We start from the raw sequence: 22,728 nt of genomic DNA, 5'->3' as shown, positions 1-22,728 counted from the left end.
TGGCACGGCGACATTCTCCTTCGCGGTCCATTGTTTTAAATGAATAGTTTACGTTTGTCTGTGTTCTGCTCTGTGGGGGAGGGGGACCACAGCTCCTCCAGGAACTAAAACCACTGGAAGGTGATCAAAGCAAGCCAGCCAGACTGTGACCCCTCGAGAGGTCCACCCCACCTGCAGAGGCTCCCTAGACTGGTTCAGACTGGGTTCTCCGGACACCAACAGACAAAGAAAACTGACTCAGGGCAGGACCTTCTGTCCAAGGGGGACCCCATCCTTGGGGAAGGGCTGGAAGGCCTTGCCCCACTAGGCCTGTGACGGGCTTAACCCCATCACCTGTAAAGCAAGGGAAAGAACCTACTTAGTTATGCTCCACACCTGGGAGGTGATTAACTGATGACCTGGCCAGAGGAGGTGGGCCTGGGTTGTATAAGCAGCTGGGCAGGGTGGCTGAGGGGAAAAGACACAGGAGAGAGGAACTCCGGGGAGCTCCCACTCCTTGGGAAGGGCGTGAAGGCAGGTCCATTCATTGGGATTGGCTGTGGCCAGAGAGCAGAGCTACAGGAGCAGGGTCAGCTCCTGTGGTGGGGCCCTATAGTGGAGAACGCCTTAGCTAGGCTCTGCAAGGGCCAGGGAATGAGACAGATGCCTATGAGGGGCAGAAGCCAGCAGGGAAAAGCCTGGGGTGGTGGTGCTGAAGGACCTTTGGCTTAGAGCTGAACCCTGGAAGGGGACTGAAGTGTTGTCACTTGGCCGAAGGGTGGAGCCACAGGAGACCCAGTGCGAGTCCGGAGAAGAGACTGGCTGGGGCTGGTCATTATGGCTGAGAAAGTGGCCTCCAGAGGGGGCGTGATGCAGAGTCCCCTGCAATGCTGTGTCCGAGCAGGAGGGAGTTCCCTCGAGGGGAGGATGCGTGTTGATAGGGCCCCAATGGGTGATCTCTGGCGTGTAGGTTCTTTGATTGTTTTAAAACATTTTCTCTGTAATGCTTTTACCTTAAGAATAAACGTACTTGCTTAGAAGGTGTTGTGGGATAACTCAGCTGTGGGCAACACCTTATAACTGCAGGCAACACACTGATCACAGCCTTTGGAACGAAAGCAAGGCACAGGCGCTGGACTGTTCAGCTGGTCTGGTTTGCTGGGGACATTGCAATGTAACCCAGGGAGCTGTGCAGCCTTAAAACCCCAGTCAGGAGGGAGTGAGATGTGCGTCTTTCACCAAGACAGGTGACAGCTGGGAGCCTGGAGTCCACAGTGGATGCCCTTGGTGGGCCACGGATGGGGAATGCAGGTGCAGTTGCCCTGAACTGTGACTATTATTATTGGCTGTGGCTCTGTGTGCAGCTTTGTGTGCAGTGCAGGGCCAGGGAGGACAGGAAATGCGTGTCACTGCTGCCATGTGATGTACACATGGGGTAGCATGGAGGGGTAACAATTAGGGCTGTCGATTAATCGCAGTTAACTCACGCGATTAACTTTAAAAAATTAATCATGATTAAAAAAATTAATCGCGATTAATCACAGTTGTAATCCCACAGTTAAACAATAAAATACCAATTGACATTTATTAAATATTTTGGGCGTTTTTCTACATTTTCAAATATACTGATTGCAATTATAACACAGAATATGAAGTGTACCCTGCTCACTTTATAATATTTGTATTACAAATATTTGCAATGTAAAAATTATAAAGAAAAGAAACAGTATTTTTCAGTTCACTTCATACAAGTATTGTAGCACAATCTCTTTATCGTGAAAGTGCAACTTACAAATGTAGATTTTTTTTGCTACATAACTGCACTTAAAAACAAAACAATGTAAAACTTTAGAGCCTACAAGTCCACTCAGTCCTGCTTCTTGTTCAGCCAAACGCTAAGAGAAACAAGTTTGTTTTCATTTATAGGAGATAACGCTGTCAGCTTCTTATTTACAAAGTCACCTGAAAGTGAAAACGGACATTCACATGGCACTTTTGTAGCTGGCATTGCAAGGTATTTACATGCCAGATATGCTAAACATTCGTATGCCCCTTTATGCTTTGGCTATCATTTCAGAGGATATGCTTTCATGCTGATGACACTCATTAAAAATGTGTTAAATAAATTAGTGACTGAACTCCTTGGGGGAGAACTGTATGTTCCCTACTCTGTTTTACCCACATTCTGCCATATATTTCATGCTATAGCAGTCTCGGATGATGACTCAGCAAATGTTGTTCATTTTAAGAACACTTTCACTGCAGATTTGACAAAATGCAAAGACAGTACCAATCTGAGATTTCTAAAGATAGCTACAGCACTCGATCCAAGATTTAAGAATCGAAAGTGCCTTCTAAAATCTGCTTGGAACAGGGTGTGGAGCTTTCAGAAGTCTTAAAAGAGCAACACTCCAATGCGGAAACTACGGAACCCGAACCACCAAAAAAGAAAATCAACCTTCTGTTGGTGGGATCTGACTCAGATGATGAAAATGAACATGCGTCGGTCTGCACTGCTTTGGATTGTTATCAAGCAGAACCCGTCATCAGCATGGACGCATGTCCCCTGGAATGGTGGTTGAAGCATGAAGGGACATATGAATCTTTAGCATATCTGGCATGTAAGAATCTTGCAGCACTGGCTACCACAGTGCCATGAGAATTCCTGTTCTCACTTTCAGGTGACATTGTAAACAAGAAGCAGGCAGCATTATCTCCTACAAATGTAAACAAACTTGTTTGTCTGAGCGATTGGCTGAACAAGAAGTAGGACTGAGTGGACTTGTAGGCCTTAAAGTTTTACATTATTTTGTTTTTGAATGTAGATATTTTTGGTACATAATTCTACGTTTGTAAGTTCAATTTCACGATAAAGAGATTGCACTACAACACTTGTATGAAGTGAATTGAAAAATACTATTTCTTATATTTTTATAGTGCAAATACTTACAATAAAAAATAAATATAAAGTGAGCACTGTACACTTAGTATTCTGTGTTGTAACTGAAATCAATATGTTTGAAAATATGGAAAACATCCAAAAATATTTATATAAATAGTATTCGATTATTGTTTAACAGCATGATTAATTGCATGATTGTGATTAATTTTGTTAATCGTGCAATTCATCGTGATTAATGTTTTTAATTGCTTGACAGCCCTAGTAACAATGTCAGTGCACTTATCTGTCTGCTTTACAGTGGCGGAGCGGCACAGTACCAAATCCCCATCACACAACAAGTGTCAATGCAATAGCATCCATACCTGCAGCGAAGCTGGGAATGAGATGAGTGACAAGGCAGAGAACTGGATCAACACACCCACGGGTGACCCTCAGGCTGGAGCCCGTCCCCCTGCCCTACCTGTAGGAAGCGGATGAGGTAGCAGAGCACCATTTTGTTGATCCTGGGCAGGGAGTGGATGACTGCGATGGCTGCTTCTGGGTTCTCGTAGTGGGTAATGCACTGTTCGTAGAACTCGTGGGGAATCAGCGGCTCCTCGAGCTCCCGGTACCAGAGCTTCAGCAACGACGCTGCAGAGAGGAGACAAGCAGCAGAGCTCATGTTAAGTTAAAAAAGAGAGATGCAGAGTTGATGGGCTCAGTCACAGAGATCCCCTTGGGACTGTCACCTGATGTGCTGGGATCACCTCTGAGCCCATTTTCCCTGCCAGCCTGGGACTCCAGAACCCTGCTTTGTTGAGTCAGACACACTAGCCTCCTGCAACACAGCCCCAAAGTCTGAACCACGCCCCCAAAGCTGCAGGCTTTAACCAAAAACTGCTCAGCAGGTCACCTATCGCCAGCACCCAGACACCCAGTTCCAAGTGGGATCCAAACTCTAAATCCATTTTACTCTGTATAAAGCTTATACAGGGTAAACTCAAAAATTGTCCGCCCTCTACAACACCGATAGAGATATACACACAGCTGTTTGCTCCCCCGGGTATTAATCTCTTACTCTGGGTTTATTAATAAACAAAATGATTTTATTAAGTATAAAAAGTAGGATTTAAGTGGTTCCCAAGTAATAACAGACAGAACAAAGTAAGTTACCAAGCAAAATAAAACAAAACATGCATGTCTAAGCCTAACACATTAAGAAACTGAGTATAGGTAAATCTCACCCTCAGAGGTATTCCAATAAACTTCTTTCACAGACCAGACTCCTTCCTAGTCTGGGTCCAATCCTTTCCCCTGGTACAGTCCTTGTCAGTTCCAGCAGACATCGTAGGTGGAAACTAGGGGTTTTCTCATGAATGGAAGCCCCCTTTGTTCTGTTCCATCCCCTTTTATCTCTTTGGCACGAGGCAGGAATCTTTTGTTTCTCTAGGTCCCCACCCCTCCATCAGGTTTAAGATGGATTCAAGTATCATATGACATGGTCACATGTCACTGTAAGACTTCATTACCCACGGGCTGGGACATGTATGCAGGAAGGCTTACAAGTAAACAGAGCCATCTACAATCAATTGTCCTAGTCAATGGGAGCCATCAAGATTCTAAACCACCATTAATGGCCCACACTTTGCAAAATTACAGTAGGACCTCAGAGTTATACTTCATATTTCTAGCTTCAGATACAAGAATGAAACATGCATACGAATAAGAGGAATATATTCTGTAGATTATAAGCTTTGTAATGATACCTTACAAGAGACCTTTGGCATGAAGCATATTCTAGTTACATCATATTTACACTCATAAGCATATTTCCATAAAACATTATGGAGTGCAACGTCACACTTGTGTTAGGTTAAAAAAGAGAGATGCAGAGCTGAGTGTGCAGGGATGGGGCAGGGTGCTGGGCGGAGTGGGGCAGGGTACATGGGAGTGTGGGGCAGTGTGCATGAGGGAATGCACGAGGCACTGGAAGCCCTGATACTGCAAATCTGACTTGGGCAAGCTTTGATGTCTATGGGGTTCTTAGAGAGTCTGGAGTGCCGGCTGCGCCCCTGTATCTCACTCCCCTGGGGCAATGACAGTAGCCTAGGCAGTTTCACTCTCTGCTTCTCCCCCATGTAATCCCAGGTGGAGGCCTGTCCCGGCATGGCAGTGCCGCCGTTTCCATGTCCCCATGGAGCCAGCATCTTGAGACATGGCAGGCACTCCCATGCCATGTTGATCTCCGACCAGCCTTCCCATCACAGTCACCAATGTGCCTCAGATTTCAACCATTCAGCTTTCTGCATACAGCCTTGAGATCTGAACCATTTGTTCCTTATGGGCTCCCGAGTACAGGTGAGGTAGGGGGAGAGGATGTGGCATTTTTATGGCCCATGATTACCGGGTGAAGCAGGGGAGGGATTATCCGGTCCCCAAGAGGACGACAGCTTATCAATGTACAAAGGTTCTTGGAGTTACGGCCATCTGAGGGCACTGGCTCTATCCAGTTGATTTCGGCCAAGGAGCCTGTGGCAGCTAGTGAGCGAGCCCGTGCTCACAGGAAGCTCGCCCCAATGTGCAGAGGGCCGGCCGCTACTCGTTCCCGGCGTGAACACAAAGGTGAGGCAGGATGTGACTGGCAGGAGGCTGAAGGGAGCCTGCTTCCACCGGTGCAGTTTTGGTTTGGTTTAGAGTCCTGCACTGGGCTACGTCATCGCACAACGAGGATCAGCCGGGGCGGGGCCCCAAATTCACATGAACCCCAAACCCGCTCACACAACAGCAAATGAGACAAGATGGCCGGGCCGGGGCTGGCATGGGAGACCGCCAAGGAAGCGCATTGGTAAGCAGTATTTGGGAGAACAGGCCTTTGGCTCAAACAGGGTCTGTAACATGGCGTTCTCCTGCCATGGGAAGCAGAGCCGATCAATCATAGGACTGGAAGGGACCTCGAGAGGTCGTCTAGTCCAGTCCCCTGCACTCAAGGCAGGACTAAGTATTATCTAGACCAGAGGTGGGCAAACTATGGTCTGTGGGTCACATCCAGCCCACGGGACCCTCCTGCCTGGCCCCTGAGCTCCTGGCCTGGGAGGCTCGCCCCCAGCCCCTCCCCCACTGTCCTCCCTCCCCCGCAGCCTCAGCTCGCTGCAGCGTCGGTGCAATGCTCTGGGAGGCCAGGCAGCGCAGCTGCAGAGCCGCAGCCTGACTCGGTGCTCTGGGTGGCATGGCTGTAGCGCCGCCAGCCACCGGTGCTCCAGGCAGCGCGACAAGGGGGCAGCGAGCAGGGGGGTTGGATAGAGGGCAGGGGAGTGCAGGGTAGTGGTCAGGGTGTGGAGGCTTGGATAGGGGTCGGGGCAGTCAGAGGTTGGGGAATGGGGGTGGTTGAATGGGGGCAGGGGTCCTGGGGGTGCAGTCAGGAAGGAGGGGGGGTTTGATGGGGTGGCAAGGGGCAGTCAGGGGACAGGGAGCAGGTGGTGGTGGATGAGGTAGGAGTCCTGGGGGGGCTGTCAGGGGGTGAAAAGCTGTGGGAGTTGGATAGGGGGTGGGGGCCGGGCCACGCCTGGCTGTTTGGGGAGACACAGCCTCCCCTAACCCCCCCTCCGTTCAATTTTGGAAACCCGATGTGGCCCTCAGGCCAAAAAGTTTGCCCACTCTTGATCTAGACCATCCCTAACAGGTGTTTGTCCAATCTGCTCTTAAAAATCGCCAATGATGGAGATTCCACAACCTCCCTGGGCAATTTATTCCAGTGCTTCACCACTCTGACAGGAAGATTTGCCTAATGTCCAACCTAAACTACCCCTGCTGCAATTTAAGCCCATTGCTTCTTGTCCTATCCTAGGGGTTAAGAACAATTTTGCTCCCTCCTCCTTGTAAGAACCTTTTATGTATTTGAAAACTGTTCTCATGTCCCCTCTGTTGTCTCTTCTCCAGACTAAACAAACCCAACTTTTTCAGTCTTCCCTCCCAGCTCATGTTTTCTAGACCTTTACTCATTTTTGTTGCTCTTCTCTGGACTCTCTCCAATTTGTCCACATCTTTCCTGAAATGTGGTGCCCAGAAGTGGACACCATACTCCAGTTGAGGCCTAATCTCGCAGAGTAGAGCGGAAGAATGACTTCTCGAGTCCTGCTTACAACACACCTGTTAATACAGGCCAGAATGAGGTTTGCTTTTTTTGCAACAGCGTTACACCGTTGACTCATATTTAGCTTGTGATCCACTATGACCCCCAGATCCCTTTCTGCAGTGCTCCTTCCTAGGCAGTCATTGCCCAGTTTGTACGTGTGCAACTGATTGTTCCTTCCTAAGTGGAGCACTTTGCATTTGTCCTTATTGAATTCATCCTATTTACTTCAGACCATTTCTCCAGTTTATCCTGATCATTTTGAATTTTTATCTTATTCTCCAAAGCACTTCCAACCCCACCCAGCTTGGGATCGTCCGCAAACTTTATAAGTGTCCTCTCTATGCCATTATTTAAATCATTGCTAAAGATACTGAAAAGAACCGGATCCAGAACTGATCCCTGCGGGACCCCACTCATTAGGCCCTTCCAGCACGACTGTGAACCACCGATAACTACTCTCCGGGAATGATTTTCCAACCAGTTATGCACCCACCTTATAGTAGCTCCATCTAGGTTGTATTTCCCTAGTTTGTTAATGAGAAGGTCATGTGAGACAGCAACAAAAGCCTTACTAAAGTCAATACACACCACGTCTACCGCTTCCCCCCATCCACAAGGCTTGTTACCCTGTCACAGAAAGCTACCAAGTTGGTTTGACAGGATTTGTTCTTGACAAATCCATGGTGACTGTTACTTATCATCTCATTATCTTCTAGGTATTTGAAAATGCATTTCTTAATTATTTGTTCCATTATCTTTCCGGGTACAGAAGTTAAACTGACTGGTCTGTAATTCCCCAGGTTGTCCTTATTTTCCTTTGTATAGATGGGCACTTCCAGTCTTCTGGAATGTCTCCCATCTTCCATGACTTTTCAAAGATAACAGCTAATAGCTCAGATAGCTCCTCAGAGAGCTCCTTGAATATTCTAAGATGTATTTCATCAGGCCCTGGTGATTTGAAGACATCTAACTTATCTAAGTCATTTTTGACTTGTTCTTTCCCTATTTTAGATTCTGATCCTACCCCATTTTCACTGGTATTCCCTATGTTAGACGTCCAGTTGCCACCAACTTTCTTGGTGAAACCAAAACAAAGACGTCATTAAGCACTTCTGCCATTTTCACATTTTCTGTTATTGTCTTTCCTCCCATTGAGTAACAGGCCTATTCTGTCCTTGGTCTTCCTCTTGCTTCTAATGTATCTGTAGAATATTTTCTCGTTACCCTTTATGTCCCTAGCTACTTTGATCTCGTTTTGTGCCTTGGCCTGTCTAATTTTGTCCCTACATGCTTGTGTTATTTGTTTATATTCATCCTTTGTAATTTGACTGAGTTTCCATTTTTGTAGGGCTCTTTTTTGAGTTTTAGATCATTGAAGATCTTCTGGTTAAGCCATTAATAATGTTCTTCTTTCTAAGCTACTCTTTCCCCCCCGAGAGACAAGCTGCGGGGTTTTATGGACACAGTCAGACACTGGTCCTACAAACAGATTTAGGAGTTACTGGCTAACCCTACTGGGGGAGAAGGCTGGTCGGAAAAACAGTGCCACAAAAGCCTTCTGCTGTCTGCTCCCAACCTACACTCTCCTCCCTGAGCAGCTGCTCCAAAGGGAATTGGCACGGTAAGTGGGAACTCTGCAAACCTGGCACGAGAGAGACATTGTTTGCTGGGAGTCCATCCAGGTGAATCCTTCGCAGCCAGGAGTCAGGCTCCAGTGAACTAAAGGAGGAAGAATCAACTTGTGCTTAAGGCTCAACTGGGAGCCAGGAGACCTGAGTTCTTGCCCAGGATCTGCCACAGCGTGAGCAGGTTACTTAGAGCCCAATGCTGCTTTTGCCATGGGCTGAATTCCCACTGGAGGGGAGAAATGCTCCCCCTGCAAAGAGCCTGCAGGCTCAGGTCCTGGCTGGTTGTTGCCTCAGTTTCCCCTTTTCTGAAATGATACTGACCAGCTCCCAGCAGGGAGGTTCATTCCTGGAAAGAAAGGTGCAATGTATCAATGAAAATGCTGGGCTGGGAGTATCAGACCAGTTCGCCTCAAGGGTAAACTCACTCCAGGACCCTGCCTGGCAAGAGAGGAGTTGTTCAGTGTCATTCTTCATTGGATCTTTACATTAATACCCAGCAACCTATAGATTCAGCCGCAGCTTCTGACCCACTTTGGGCTGCCTGCTGCTGTGGGATGCTGGCAGTGGTGCCAGGCCCAGTACCTGACAGGACGGGCACTACACAAAACAGCAGCCATGGGCAAACTCTGCCAAGTGAGGGCTGTACTGGGAGCTTACTGGGGGCGTCAGGGCCAGAGCCTTGTACCCAGGCTCCCATGACACCAGGCTGGGGTAATTCTTTGCAGAGACATCAGGAAGAAACACTGCCCTGAAGCTTGCCCGCCACACGGCATCTCCCAGGATGCATTCTCCCTCTCCGTCCCCATCTGACCTTGTCGCAGTGGACACACAGCACCAGCGTTGGTTCTGTGTGCGTGGATGGGCCACCTGATGGCTAAGCAGCCTGCTGATGTAGGTGTGCTGCTCTTCCTCGGCTCCGCGTGCTGCAGACAACCCCTAGGTGTTGGCTGAAATGATTTGTCAGATTCAGTGCGCAGCCTGGGCATGACGGGGCTGTGACAGGATACATACATTATCTGTAGCAGCAGCACACAGCTCTGCAAGCAAAGATGACCCCGTCTGGGGCTGCCGGGTGCCATCTGGGGTATTCCCATTAAACAACGGGAGAGCTACAATCGGGATCAAGGTGTCCTTCCCGCTGGCTGCACTACACTGGTAAATGAGCAGCCATCAGTCACTACTGATTGGCGTCGCCGGAGCCTATTTACTGGCTAGCAGGGACACGGACGAGAGTGATGTGATTGTTTGTTTGTGCGGCACTGAGAATAGCAGGTCTGATTGCTCAGGGAGGCAGCTCCCCAGACAGCCAGGGCCTTAATGATCCAAACCAATAGAACCCAGAACAATGCGTCCCTTGCTTGCTGCAAAATGCACCACTTCACACACAAGCTAGTGCAGTGCCCAGTTTAGAACATTGCATTGCAGGTCTAATCTCAAAGCAACAAATGCCAGGATGATGGCAGCCGAGAGGGAATCTCAAAGCACTTCCTCTACCACTGAAATGCAGCCAGCTCTGGGGTGGAACGTGACAGCTGTTTAAGAACATGAATCAACGCCATTCAGCATTTATGGCAGGAAGTGAAAGAGAATCCTGCACCCAAATGGCAGGGAGGATGTAGGAAGCAGTCTGGAATGAGACCATTTGGAATTTGGCCAGGATGGCAGGGTTCACATTCCAGGCCATGTGAAAATCATCTTTAGTGAGTCCGGAAACGCAGTGTTCACTGTCATACAAATGAACTAAGGCAACGACAGGATTTGCTCTTCAGTAGACATCACGCCTTTTAAACACACATCTCTTGGGAACTCTCGATAGGCTTTTGTAACTATAACATGGCGAGCTGGTGCAGCAACTTCTGTGCCAAAGGAGCAAATACACAGAGCTACTTTCTCCAGGACCTTCTGTGCAGCTGGGAGTCAAGAGAAGTAGCTACAGGCAGTGTGGGAAGGCTGCCTCCAAGGGACTGAAATAAAAACCAAGGAAAAGGATTCCCGGACGACTCCCCTTAACCCACTCAGAGAAAGCCCAGCCATTGCAGGAAGCGAAATTTATGACTCATTAGGGGTCACCCTCCCCTCTTCGTCAGTCCAGGCCCCACTGCCCCAGCACAACGCTAGGGGGTGCTGTGGTACAAAGAGAGGTGTGGGTGATTTAGTATGGGGTGAGCTCTTCTCTGAGTCAGTAATGTATTGATACCTCAGTGTGATGCTAGGGGGCGCTGTGCTACTGGGGTATGGGGGGGGTTTCAGATGAGGCATTTACCCTGCCTAGGTGCTGTCCCCTGGTGCTCATTTGGCATCCCAGAGCACTGTTCACTAGAGACATTCATCCTGGTTCGTGGGAAAAGTCTCCCCTGGCAGTGTCAGCTGCATACGGGGTTCTTCACTTCTCTCCTACACACCACGTGTAGCCTTTGCTGGAAGGGAATGTGCTGCCATGCCCAGCCCAGAGGTGGCTGCATTTCAGTGGCGGGTGAATGATCCATAAACAAAGAGCTGTAAGCAGACTCCGTGCACTGCTCACGATTCCATCTGGGGCTGGCCCACCTTGTGTCTGTCCTACTGAAGCCAGTGTTGTGCAATCAGCCAGCCCTGAGGAGGGGCTAACATCATGCAGCTGCCTGCTTCTGAGCAGGAGACTTGTGCGTGTGGGACAAGCCCCAATCCCTTGCTGCCCCTCGAGGTTCTGTCCTCAAAACAATCCCTGACTGTGACAGCCCTGCACGGGGGCAGGAGTCCTCCCAATGTAACAGTTGCTCTGTTCCCCCAGGGGGAGGCCTGACCCTGGGCGGACAGCAGGCTCTAAGCCTAGGCACCTCTTGCACCTATCTGATAGACACTCTGCTTCGAGGGACCCTCTCTTCCACTGGGTTTGGGCAGCCCCATGCCCACTGCAGGCGGCCACTGCAATCAAAACAGATACAGTCTGGATTAGACCCACAGACTAACTGGAGATGCCTCTTTCTGACAAGAGGTGAAACCACGACCCTGGTGTCTTTTGTTCGGTACAGACCTGGTAGCAATTCTTACACAACCCTGGTGTTTCGGACAAATTCTAATGTCTGGATAAATTCATGGAGGTTAAGTCCATTAATGGCTATTAGCCAGGATGGGTAAGGAATGGTGTCCCTAGCCTCTGTTTGTCAGAGGGTGGAGATGGATGGCAAGAGAGAGATCACTTGATCATTGCCTGTTAGGTTCACTCCCTCTGGGGCACCCGGCATTTCGGAAGACAGGATACTGGGCTGGATGGACCTTTGGTCTGACCCGGTACGGCCGTTCTTATGTTCTCAATGTGGGTGATTGTAACATGCCTCCCTAGATCACCCTCTGTGTTTTCACTGAGACACCATATTCTTCACGTCCTGTCCTGAAGTGTTATGCAGCCTTGCTGTGAGCTGTAAATCAGCTGTTGTGCTCCACCTCAGAGGTGGCTGCATTCCAGCGCTGATTGCCATGTGACCCGTATTGTACCCCCCAAGAGGGATGTGAGGTGGCAGTAGATAAAGTGCTTTGAGATCCTGAGGTGGAAGATTCCATAGGAATTAATCAATGATTATTAATTATTATTAATAATGTACCTGGCTCATTCTACAGCTCTGGCATATGGACAGACCTCAGCAACGTCCATTCCCCTCACCTACCACAGCTTCACAAACAATTCAGGAACCGATAAAAATGCTACCAGAGATGTCAGTTGGCTACATTAAAAACTCCCCAACATCCGGTGTCATTAGGCGCTGTGGAGATGGAAATGTGCCTCTGGGGACAGAGATTTGCCATCGCCTCAGAGCTCAGGGCTGGCCTTTCCTGGCCACAGCTACACAGTGCGGGCAGGTTATCAGGATGCAGGAGAGGTCAGGGTGTCCCACCTAGCAGGATGTGGGACGAGTGCAACTGGACTGCGGCTTGGAGCCTCGTGGACGATTCCTGGCTGCTGACAGCGGTTTGATAGCGCAACTGACAGGAAACGCTGGGAGTGGATTCAGGATGTAGAATAAAGGGAATGAGCAGACGTCCCTGTAATTACAGCAAAGGCGGGGCTTAGCCAGCAGCCCAATGTAGCTGTGAATGCTGGCGTGAGCACCCGGGCTGGCTGTGCCTGCAAACCTGGAGGACTTGGCTACAGCCAGCGAGCATTTGGCAAGCTGGAATCGAGGCCTCTCCCCTCTCTCCCATAGACCTCCCAGTGGTCAGGGAGGCTGCTTGTTAATGGCTGTCTGGCTACTAAGAGTGCCTGTAGTCACGCCAGTTTGTGCTGTGAGCCTGTCAACTCTGGCAAGCTAAGCTGGGTCAGGCTGGCTCAGAGCTTGAATTGGAAACATCTAATGCAGTGGTCCCCAAACTTTTTCATCTGGCGGGCACCAGATGACGAGCCACAGAGGACCGTGGTGGTGGACGAGCATCCGCCGAAATGCTGCTGACAAGCGGTGTCATCTCAAGGCGTTGCCGCTGAAATACCGCTGAATTTTGGTGGCGTTTCGGCGGATGCTTGTCCGCCGGCCAGTACGCAGGCACACTTAGATGCCCCAGCGGGCATCATGGCGCCTGCGGGCACCACGTTGGGGACCCCTGGTCTAATGGATTCTCAGGTAGTGCTGATGTGCCTGATAGGTCTGTGCTTGGGGTTGGGAGCTCTGGCTGCTGACTGGATGGAAGTCATTTCAGCTACCCAAATGGGAAATGCTAAAGAACCTTCCAAACCTCTAGTAACCCCACTGCTGTCCGCTCACCTGCCCCACTGTACAAAGGCCCCCGCATCCCCTGTTCAGCCTCAGATGATGCAGCTGCCCTGCCCTAAAGTGCACAATTGTCTCCAAATGAGTCACTTGGCCCCCTTCCCCTTAGCAGATCCAGGTGGCTGTACAGGTCACTACACCCAGCAATGACATGCAGCCCCCTCTGGGGCAGGAGAAGGCTGCTTCAGAGAGAAAAATCATTGTAAATAGCTAGATAAACCCCCGAGGAACCAGCACTTGGGTGTGAAATGTGTCTAGACCTCATCAAGGACACGACACCCTCTTCTCTCGAATCCCAGGTGTAATCCTGCTAACATGCAGCAGGGACCTACCCGGAGGGCATGGCAGGTCCAAACACATGGGGCCTGCTGCTCTCAGCCTGTGGGGCACGATCTCCCTGGGGGAGGGTGTCCCAGCCTCCAGGTATGCATCACCACATCGGTCCACTGTGCATCTGACGCCACCACACTGACCCACTGTAGCCAATTAGTTAGAATTTCCTTGCCCAGCGCTGGGCTGCCAGCACGTCCGGAGAGGAAATGTGAAGTAATACTAGCCATGAATCTGACAAGAATGTCAATTCCACTGCTGATAGGCCCCCTATTGTGAAACTGAGCCCCTCCCTGGGCGCACAGCTGTGTTCCCTGTGCAGCCGTCAGTGCCTCACGCTATACTAACAGGGGGGAAAGTTTGTGCTGCAAACCTCAATGTGTGCAAAACCAGCCTGTGCGAAGTAAGCTAATGAAAATCAGAACTGCAGTGGAAGCCTCATATGGCAGGATCTGCAATTTCCACAATATTGCAAATGAAGCAGGGCCTTATTTACCACGCTATTTCCACAGGGAGGGGGGAACAGCCCCCAGCTGGCTGAAGGATTGCTACTCACCCAGGAAACTGCTCAGCCGCAGCAGGCTGTAGCTGCTTCCTGCATTGACACCTTGTGTGTGAGAGCAAATGTGAGTGAATGAATGGGGGGAATGACCTTGCCCAAAGAGAACATGTCCCAACGAGACAGACAGCTCAGGGAAGACAAGCAGGAGGGCGTGTTCCGGGGCCTACCCCTTCTAAGATCTCGCCATCCATACAGCTACCTGTCCCTCTGGCCACAGTATCTATACAGACATGCTTTAGGCAAACACAAGTTACTGGGCTCAATGCAGGAGGGTTACTGAGCTGAAATTCTCTGGCCTCTTTTATACTGAAGCTCAGCTCAGATGATCTAATAGACCCTTCAGGCTTTGAGCTGTCTGTCTATCCTGCGCTCACCGCTGTGGGATCTGGAGCTGTGTCATGGAGCTGCTCAGACAGGTACTGTAACGACCTGAACTGAAGAGCATTCATAATCGTGGACCATTATGCCAAGAGTCAGGGCTGGGCCGTTTCCCCCAAGCTGGCCAGTGGGATGGCCTGTGGTATCTATTGCAGTGTTAGCTTCTCTGGGATGCTGCAGACTCTGTCAGGATCCCCGTTAACACTCGCCTCCAAGCCTCTCACTCCATTGACCAGAACTCTGGGCAGTCCCATGGCTGGGGGGAAGGGAAGTGTCTGGGGGAGGGTGTGCAGCAGCAGCCAGGATGGATCTGCCCACACGACTGGGGCGCTGGATCTCCCAGCTTCTGTGCCACAGCAAGGCTAGATTTTCATTCTGCAAGGAGGCATCAGGTGCTAGACACCAAACAGCGCCCTCCGGCTGCCTGGCCATTTCCCTGAGCTGCTGCGTTGCTAGGCCCAGCAGAGACAAAAGCCAGCACCCCGCTGCTGCCTGGCTCCTGGCTAACCCATTAGATAAGGGGACCAGTCTCACCACTACCTCATTGGCAGTAAGCAGACAAGGTCTCCCTGCTTCTCTCTCCTTGGCTCGCTCTCCCTTTCCAATGAAGTTGAACCGCTAGCTGGATCACCTGAGTCTCACGGCTGATGCAGAGTGAATGTGGCTCTCACTGTGGCTCAGCTCCTGGGCTGAGTGACTGGGGTGTGCTGTGAGACACTGCGAAAGAGCGTACCTTTCCTAGAGGGGTGGAACGGGGGGATTCTCCGTGGGAACGGTGTGGAGATACCTGCCATCTGGGCTGGCTCATCTCAAAGGCAAAATATTTGCTCATCAGACAACTGTTAACCAGGGAGCAAAGCTCTTCCAGGAATGGAGGGGTTAGCTGCACCCAGAGAGGCTGAAATGTGTTCACCAGAGGGGCGGAAATTCCTCCCCTTCTTTTCAAAACCGGGGGTGAGGTTAACACTTCTTATCGGGGCAAGGTTCCTTGAGCTGCGGGAGCAGCCTGCCTGATGGGATGCCATGATGCCGGGAAAGGGAAGTATCCATGACAGCACAGTGAGTTGTTAGGTGTACACCAGGCTCCATCATGATGGCATCTCATCCTTAATTACATCACAACAGCAGCTGGTGCTGGTTACATGCAAAGGACACTCACATTCTAACCTTTCCAGGATCAAAGGCCAATCCCCCTGCAGGTCCCTGAGCCCACAGCATGTTCTCCCTCTCGCCTTCTGCCTCTCCCGGTCACACACGCTCTCTCTGCCCTGCACGTTCTCTCTCAGCCTGAAAATGCTTTCCAGGACTTGCCATGGCTGGATTCCCTGCAGAGGGCTCTAACTAAAGCACCAACAGTTCTACAATCCTTCAGACCCACCAACCCATCTCAAGAAGCTAATGGGCTCCCGAGGACTTATGTAGAACCAGCCCACCTGCCCAGGTCAACGGGCTCTTCCATATTGCTCAGAGAGCCCGTGCAGGCCAGAGGAACAGAAAAGCTACAGCCAGCTGCTCTCTGGTATGGCAGGAGATTCCATAGGTAATAAAGCAGAAACCAGCGCTCCTATCTCGGAGGGTTGAATTACCTCCTACTGAACAGAAAGAGGTGCTAGAGGGTTGCAGAGGTTGGACACCCTGGCTAGCAGGGGATATAGGCCTAGCCTAGGATGGTTGCTGATGACCCCTGGTGTGTTAAATGGAGCGGTTTGGTCTGGCTCAGAGCACCACAGAAATCAAAGTCCTGTCTCAGACGTTCAGCCCCATCTAGTCCAGCCCTGAAGGGGCGAGTGTGGGACATTCCCTATGGGGCTTGGACTGGTCTGCTTTGAAGTGTCCCAAGTGAGGGGCTCCTACCATTTCTCTCCAGGTACGGACACTGCTGACTGACTCCTGGGCAACAGCCTGAGCCAGACAGATGCAGCAGCTTCCCAAGGTCACAAAATGAGCACGTGGCCAAACAGGACCTGAACCCAGTTCCCCTGATTTCCAGCCCCTTGGCAGTAAGCGCAGGGCTAGCTGACCTCCCTTTGCCAGCACTCTGTATCTGGCTTTTCCATCGGGTGTGAATTCAGTTCGTACCTCGGGTTGCCCACCCTCCCAGTATCGGGCGCCATCTCCCAGAGGCTACTGAAGCCAACCCGGAAGATTTTAGCTGCTAAATGTCTGGTGGAGCAGCGCGGCTCAGGCAGGCTCCCTACCTGCCCTGGCTCCATGCCGCTCCCAGAAGCAGCGACATGTCTGGCAGTGGCTCCTAGAAGGAGGCGTGGCCGGGGGTGTCTCTGCACACTTCCCCCGCCCCAAGTGCCGACTCCGCAGCTCCCATTGGCTGGGAATGGGGAAACGCAGCCAATGGGAGTGGCGGGGGTGGTGCTTGCAGGCAGGGACAGTGTGTAGAGCCGCCTGGTCGCTCATGAGCCTAGGAGCCGCTGCCAGACATGCTGCTGTTTACAGGAGCCAATCAAGATAAGTGCCGTCTGGGCAGAGCCTGCACCCCGAACCCCCTCCCACACCCCAACCCCCCTGCCCCAGCCCCAATCCTCCTCCCGCACCCAACCCCCTTGTCCCAGCTCAGCCTGGAGTCCCCTCCCACACTCTGAACCCCTTGGTTCCATCCCCCAGCCCAGAGCCCACACCCCATCCCGCTCCTCAACCACCCCCGTCCCAGCCCAGTGAAAGTGAGTGAGGGTGGGGGAGAGTGAGCAATGGAGGGAGGGGGACTGGAGCGAGCAGGGAGCAGGGCCTCAGAGAAGGGGCGGGGCAGGGGTGTGGCCTTCAGGAAGTGGGGGCAAGGGTGTTTGGATTTGTAGGGTTGCAAACTGTCTAATTGTACACCTGCAGCACACAGCTTGATAACCCTTATCTTGGCCATCCTCGTTAGTGGGAACTGAAGCTACTACTTGCGCTCATACCAACAGCTAGCTCTTTGAAACACTGAGGGCTGGATTCTGCCCCCGTTACTCATTCTGAGTAGCACTTTATTCCATGAGCAGCCCTGTGCGGTACTACTCAGTGTGGGTCAGTGTGATGCAGTAGGGACTGTCTGTGTGGGGAGTGGGAGAGCAGGGGAGGACTTTAGGGGATGGACGATGCCAGGGCCTGTAACCTGAGCTAGGTAAGGGAGGGGAAAGGTCAACACCTTTCCCCGGGAAGGGAAAAAAGGAAGGGAGTGGCAGGAGTGAAGCAGTTTGAGTTTGGGCTTGGGGCTGTGTGGGCGGAATTCAGGGTATCCTAGCTAGGATCCAAGCACCCTGAAAGCCCAGAAGGACTCGGTGGAGGGGTCCTGACTGTGCCTGCAAGCTCTGCTGTAACCTGTGTTCCTGTTGTCCAATAAACCTTCTGTTTTACTGGCTGGCTAAGAGTCACTGTGGGTCCCAGGAAGAGGGGTGCAGGGCCGGACTCCCCACACTCCGTGACAACTGGTGGCAGCGGCGGGATATACTGCACCCCGTGGACGGCGCTTCCTGCAGTAAGTGACTGGGGAGCAGTAAAACGAAGGGGTGGTTAACCCCTGGGAGTGTGTGCCCAGTGAGAAGGACTTTGCAGTAACAGGGTCCCCCGGGGGATTGCAGCGAGCGGTCCCAGGGGCGGAGGAGTCTGCAGCTCGACCCTGGCAGAGAGGTGGTGACCTCAAGAAGGGCTGGTGCACTAGGGGTCCCCCTGGAAACCGTGGGGAGCGGCGAACACCCCTGCCTGTGAGTGGCCAGCAGGAAGATGTATGCCAAGCGGCGCAAGTGTGACCTGGTGGAACTGTGTAAGCAGAGGGGGCTGCACCCAGGGAGGCTCAGCAAGGACCAGCTGATTGCCCAGCTGGAGCAGGGAGACCGCATGAATGAACGGAGCCCTGTCTCTGAGGGAAGCAGCCGGGCAGATGCAGCGCAGGCACCAGTGTCTGTCCCCGCTGGGAGTGGTCAGGCGGCGGACGAGGGCTTCCCGAGACCCCCCCTTCCTAGGCCTAGGGGAAGGGCGGGGAGGAGCCCAGTGTATACCGAGGGCACCGTGACACCCCCGGCCAGCAGGGGATCCTCCCGGCAACGCTCGGCATCCGTGGAGCGGACGCGGCTGGAATATGAAAGGGAGAAGCTCGAGTTAAAGAGGCAAAAGCTGGAGGAGAAGGCGAAACAGCGTGAACATGAGCAGGAGGAGAAGGAGAAACAGCGTAAACATGAGCGGGAGGAGAAGGAGAAACAGCGTAAACATGAGCTGGACCTGGCCCAGCTGACGAGCAGTGGGGCCCCGGCTGCGGTGAGTGAGGGGGGACCCAAGCCTACAAAGAGCTTTGATAAGCACTTGCTGCCCCGGCGTAAGGAGGGGGAGGACATAGATACCTTCCTGACGGCCTTTGAGAATGCCTGCGAGCTGCACAGGGTTGACCCTGCAGACAGGATCGCAGTTCTCACCCCCTTACTGGACTCCACAGCTGTGGAGGTGTACAGCCGACTGAAAGGGGCGGAGGCAGGGGACTACGAACTGTTCAAACAGGCCCTGCTCCGCGAGTTTGGGCTGACTCCTGAGATGTACCGGAAAAAGTTCCGGAGCCAGCGTAAAACCCGTGAGGTCACATACCTACAACTGGTCAACCGGGCGCAGGGGTATGCCCGCAAGTGGACAGCTGGGGCCCAAACTAAAGAGGACCTGCTTGACCTATTCATACTGGAGCACCTGTACGAGCAGTGCCCGTCCGACTTGAGGCTGTGGTTGATGGACCAGAAGCCGGAGAACCCACAGCACGCAGGCCAGCTGGCCGACCAATTTGTGGACAGTCGGGCAGGGGATGGCAGGGAGGAGTCTCGAAGGAGCAAGCCTGCCTCAACGCAGAGAGAGAGTCATCATGGGACCTCCCAGCGGGGTCCTATGGAGAACCCCCTCAAAAGGGGAACATCCAGCGGCAGGTCCCTCCGACTCACTCAAGGGGACCCACGAGACATGGGCTGCTATCGCTGTGGCCAACGAGGTCACATACGGGCCCAGTGCCCCAAGCTCAGGGACAGACCAAGCAGACCCAACCCGCAGAGGGTGGACTGGGTAAAAACCCAATCGGAGGAGGGGCTACGTTCCCAGGAAAGGGGGGCTGGCAACGTACCACCTGTGGATGCGCCAGGCTCCGGGTTTGTGGTTTACCGGGTGGGCGCGGGGCTGCCCCTCCGGAAGGAGTGCATTGTTCCCCTGGAGGTAGATGGGAGGAAGGTCACTGGGTACTGGGACACGGGCGCAGAGGTGACGCTGGCCCGGCCCGAGGTGGTGGCCTCAGATCGGATGGTGCCCGACACCTACCTGACCCTGATGGGCGTGGGCGGGACCCCATTCAAGGTGCCTGTTGCAAGGGTACACCTGAAGTGGGGGGCCAAGCAGGGCCCCAAGGATGTGGGGGTACACCGATATTTGCCCACTGACGTGTTAATGGGAGGGGACCTCGAGGACTGGCCTAGTAACACCCAGAGTGCCCTGGTCGTGACTCGTAGTCAGAGTCGGCAAAGGGCACTGCACCCTGACAACGGGGAAGGTACTCGACCTGAGGTGCAGGACCCTAACCCAGGGAGCGGGGAACGCCCAGGGGCACAGTGCAGAGAGGCTGCGGCCTCAGACCCAGCCAGCAGGAGAGAGCCGGTCCCCATCCCTGTCCCAGCTGCTGAGTTCCAGGCCGAGTTGCAGAAAGATCCCTCCTTGCGGAAGCACCGGGACCGGGCTGACCTTAGTGCGGTACAGACCATGAGGAGAGGTTGCAAGGAGAGGTTCCTGTGGGAGAAGGGGTTCCTGTACCGAGAATGGGCTCCCCCAGGGGAAGTAGAGTCATGGGGGATCAGGAGGCAGCTGGTGGTTCCCCAGAAGTTTCGTCACAAGCTGCTGTACCTGGCCCATGACATCCCTCTCGCAGGGCACCAAGGAATCCGACACACCAGGCAGAGGCTGCTACAGAACTTTTACTGGCCTGGGGTCTTTACCCATGTCCGACAGTACTGCCAATCCTGTGACCCCTGCCAGAGGGTGGGGAAGGCCCGGGACAAGGGGAAAGCGGCTTTGAGGCCTTTACCCATCATAGAAGAACCTTTCCAGAAGGTGGCCATGGACATAGTGGGACCCCTCAGCAAGATGACCCGATCAGGGAAGAAATACATCCTGGTGGTGGTGGATTTTGCCACTCGCTACCCCGAGGCGGTGGCCTTGTCCTGTATCGAAGCCGACACAGTGGCAGATGCGCTGCTGACAATTTTCAGCCGGGTGGGGTTCCCCAAGGAGGTCTTAACGGACCAGGGGTCCAACTTCATGTCGGCCCTGCTCCGGTCCTTATGGCAGAAATGTGGGGTCCAGCACAACTAGGCCTCAGCATATCACCCCCAGTCCAACGGGCTGGTAGAAAGGTTCAACGGGACGCTGAAGATGATGCTAAAAACATTTATGAACCAGCACCCGCAGGACTGGGACAAGTACTTACCTCACCTGCTGTTCGCGTACAGGGAGGTGCCCCAGGAATCTACCGGGTTTTCACCTTTCGAACTGTTGTATGGAAGGCGGGTAAGGGGGCCCCTAGACCTGATGAGGGACGAATGGGAGGGGAAGGCCTCTCCCGAGGGAGAGTCAGTGGTGGAGTATGTCCTGACCTTTCGGGAAAGACTGGCCGAGCTCATGGGCCTGGCCAGGGAGAATCTGGCCCGAGCCCAGAGGAGGCAGAAGGTCTGGTATGACCGCACGGCACGGGCCCGTGCCTTCGCTACCGGAGATCAGGTGATGGTCCTCATCCCCGTGAGGAGAAACAAACTCCAGGCCGCCTGGGAAGGCCCCTTCAAGGTTATCAAGCAACTGAATGAGGTAAACTATGTGGTGGAGCTGTCAAACCGGGCACATCACCGTCGGGTGTACCATGTGAACATGATGAAACCATACTATGACAGGGGGAATGTGGTGTTGGCCGTGTGTGGACATTGGGAGGGGCAGGGAGATGACCCCTTAGTAGATCTATTCCCTGGGACAAAAGCTGGTTCCCCCCTGGAGGCGATTCCCCTCTCTGATCAGCTGACCCCGGGCCAGCATGCTGAGATCAGAGAGGTGCTGCATCTATACCGACAGCTGTTTTCCAACCAGCCTGGACGCACTAATTTGACTGTCCACCGGGTGGAGACGGGGTCACACCCCCCTATAAGATGCTCCCCTTTTCGGGTCACTGGTAAAACTGCCCAGGATCTTGAAAGAGAGGTCAGGGACATGCTGGCTTTGGGGGTGATCCAGCCGTCTTCCAGCCCTTGGGCCTCGCCAGTAGTGCTGGTTCCCAAGAAGGATGGGTCAATCCGGTTCTGTGTGGACTATCGAAAGCTCAATGCCATCACCGTATCTGATGCCTACCCTATGCCCAGGCCTGACGAGCTCCTAGACAAGCTGGGAGGTGCTCGGTACCTCACCACTATGGATCTTACCAAAGGCTACTGGCAAGTGCCGCTGGACGCAGATGCCAGGCTGAAATCGGCCTTTATCACCCCTCTGGGGCTCTATGAGTTTTTGACCCTGCCCTTCGGCCTCAAGGGAGCGCCGGCCACCTTCCAGCGCCTGGTGGATCAGCTACTGAGGGGGATGGAGAGTTTTGCCGTGGCGTATATTGACGACATCTGCGTCTTCAGCCAGACCTGGGAGGACCACGTGTCCCAGGTTAAACAAGTCCTGGACCGACTCCGAAAGGCTGGGTTAACAGTAAAGGCTGAGAAGTGCAAGGTGGGGATGGCTGAAGTATCTTACCTGGGCCATCGGGTGGGGAGCGGCTGCCTGAAGCCGGAACCAGCCAAGGTGGAGGTGATCAGAGACTGGCCTGCTCCCCAAACCAAAAAGCAGGTCCAGGCCTTTATTGGGATGGCGGGGTACTATCGAAGGTTTGTGCCCCACTTCAGTGCCATAGCCGGCCCCATCACTGAACTGTGCAAAAAGGGGAAGCCAGACAAGGTGATCTGGACTGAGCAGTGCCAGGAGGCTTTCCGGGCGCTGAAGGAGGCTCTGGTTAGCGACCCAGTTCTGGCAAACCCAGATTTTGACAAACCCTTTATGGTGTTCACCGATGCCTCAGACACGGGACTGGGGGAGGTGTTAATGCAGGAGGATGAAAAGGGGGAGAGACACCC

The 22,728-nt window shown here is 52.8% G+C and overlaps 1 protein-coding gene across 2 annotated transcripts in view; it reads right to left on the bottom strand.

Annotated features, from left to right (window-relative positions):
- The window catches only part of ARHGAP39 (Rho GTPase activating protein 39), a 423,196-nt gene that overhangs the window by 847 nt on the left and 399,621 nt on the right, over positions 1-22,728 (bottom strand). For both annotated transcript variants that reach the window (XM_050940675.1, XM_050940676.1), the window contains one exon: positions 3,342-3,511. In XM_050940675.1, the coding sequence (XP_050796632.1) occupies positions 3,342-3,511 (170 nt within the window). The remainder of the gene's footprint in view (positions 1-3,341; positions 3,512-22,728) is intronic.

The sequence above is a fragment of the Gopherus flavomarginatus genome, chromosome 2, assembly GCF_025201925.1.
Source record: "Gopherus flavomarginatus isolate rGopFla2 chromosome 2, rGopFla2.mat.asm, whole genome shotgun sequence".
In the NCBI taxonomy this organism is placed as follows: domain Eukaryota; kingdom Metazoa; phylum Chordata; order Testudines; family Testudinidae; genus Gopherus; species Gopherus flavomarginatus.
This window is presented reverse-complemented; position numbering and strand designations above follow the sequence as displayed.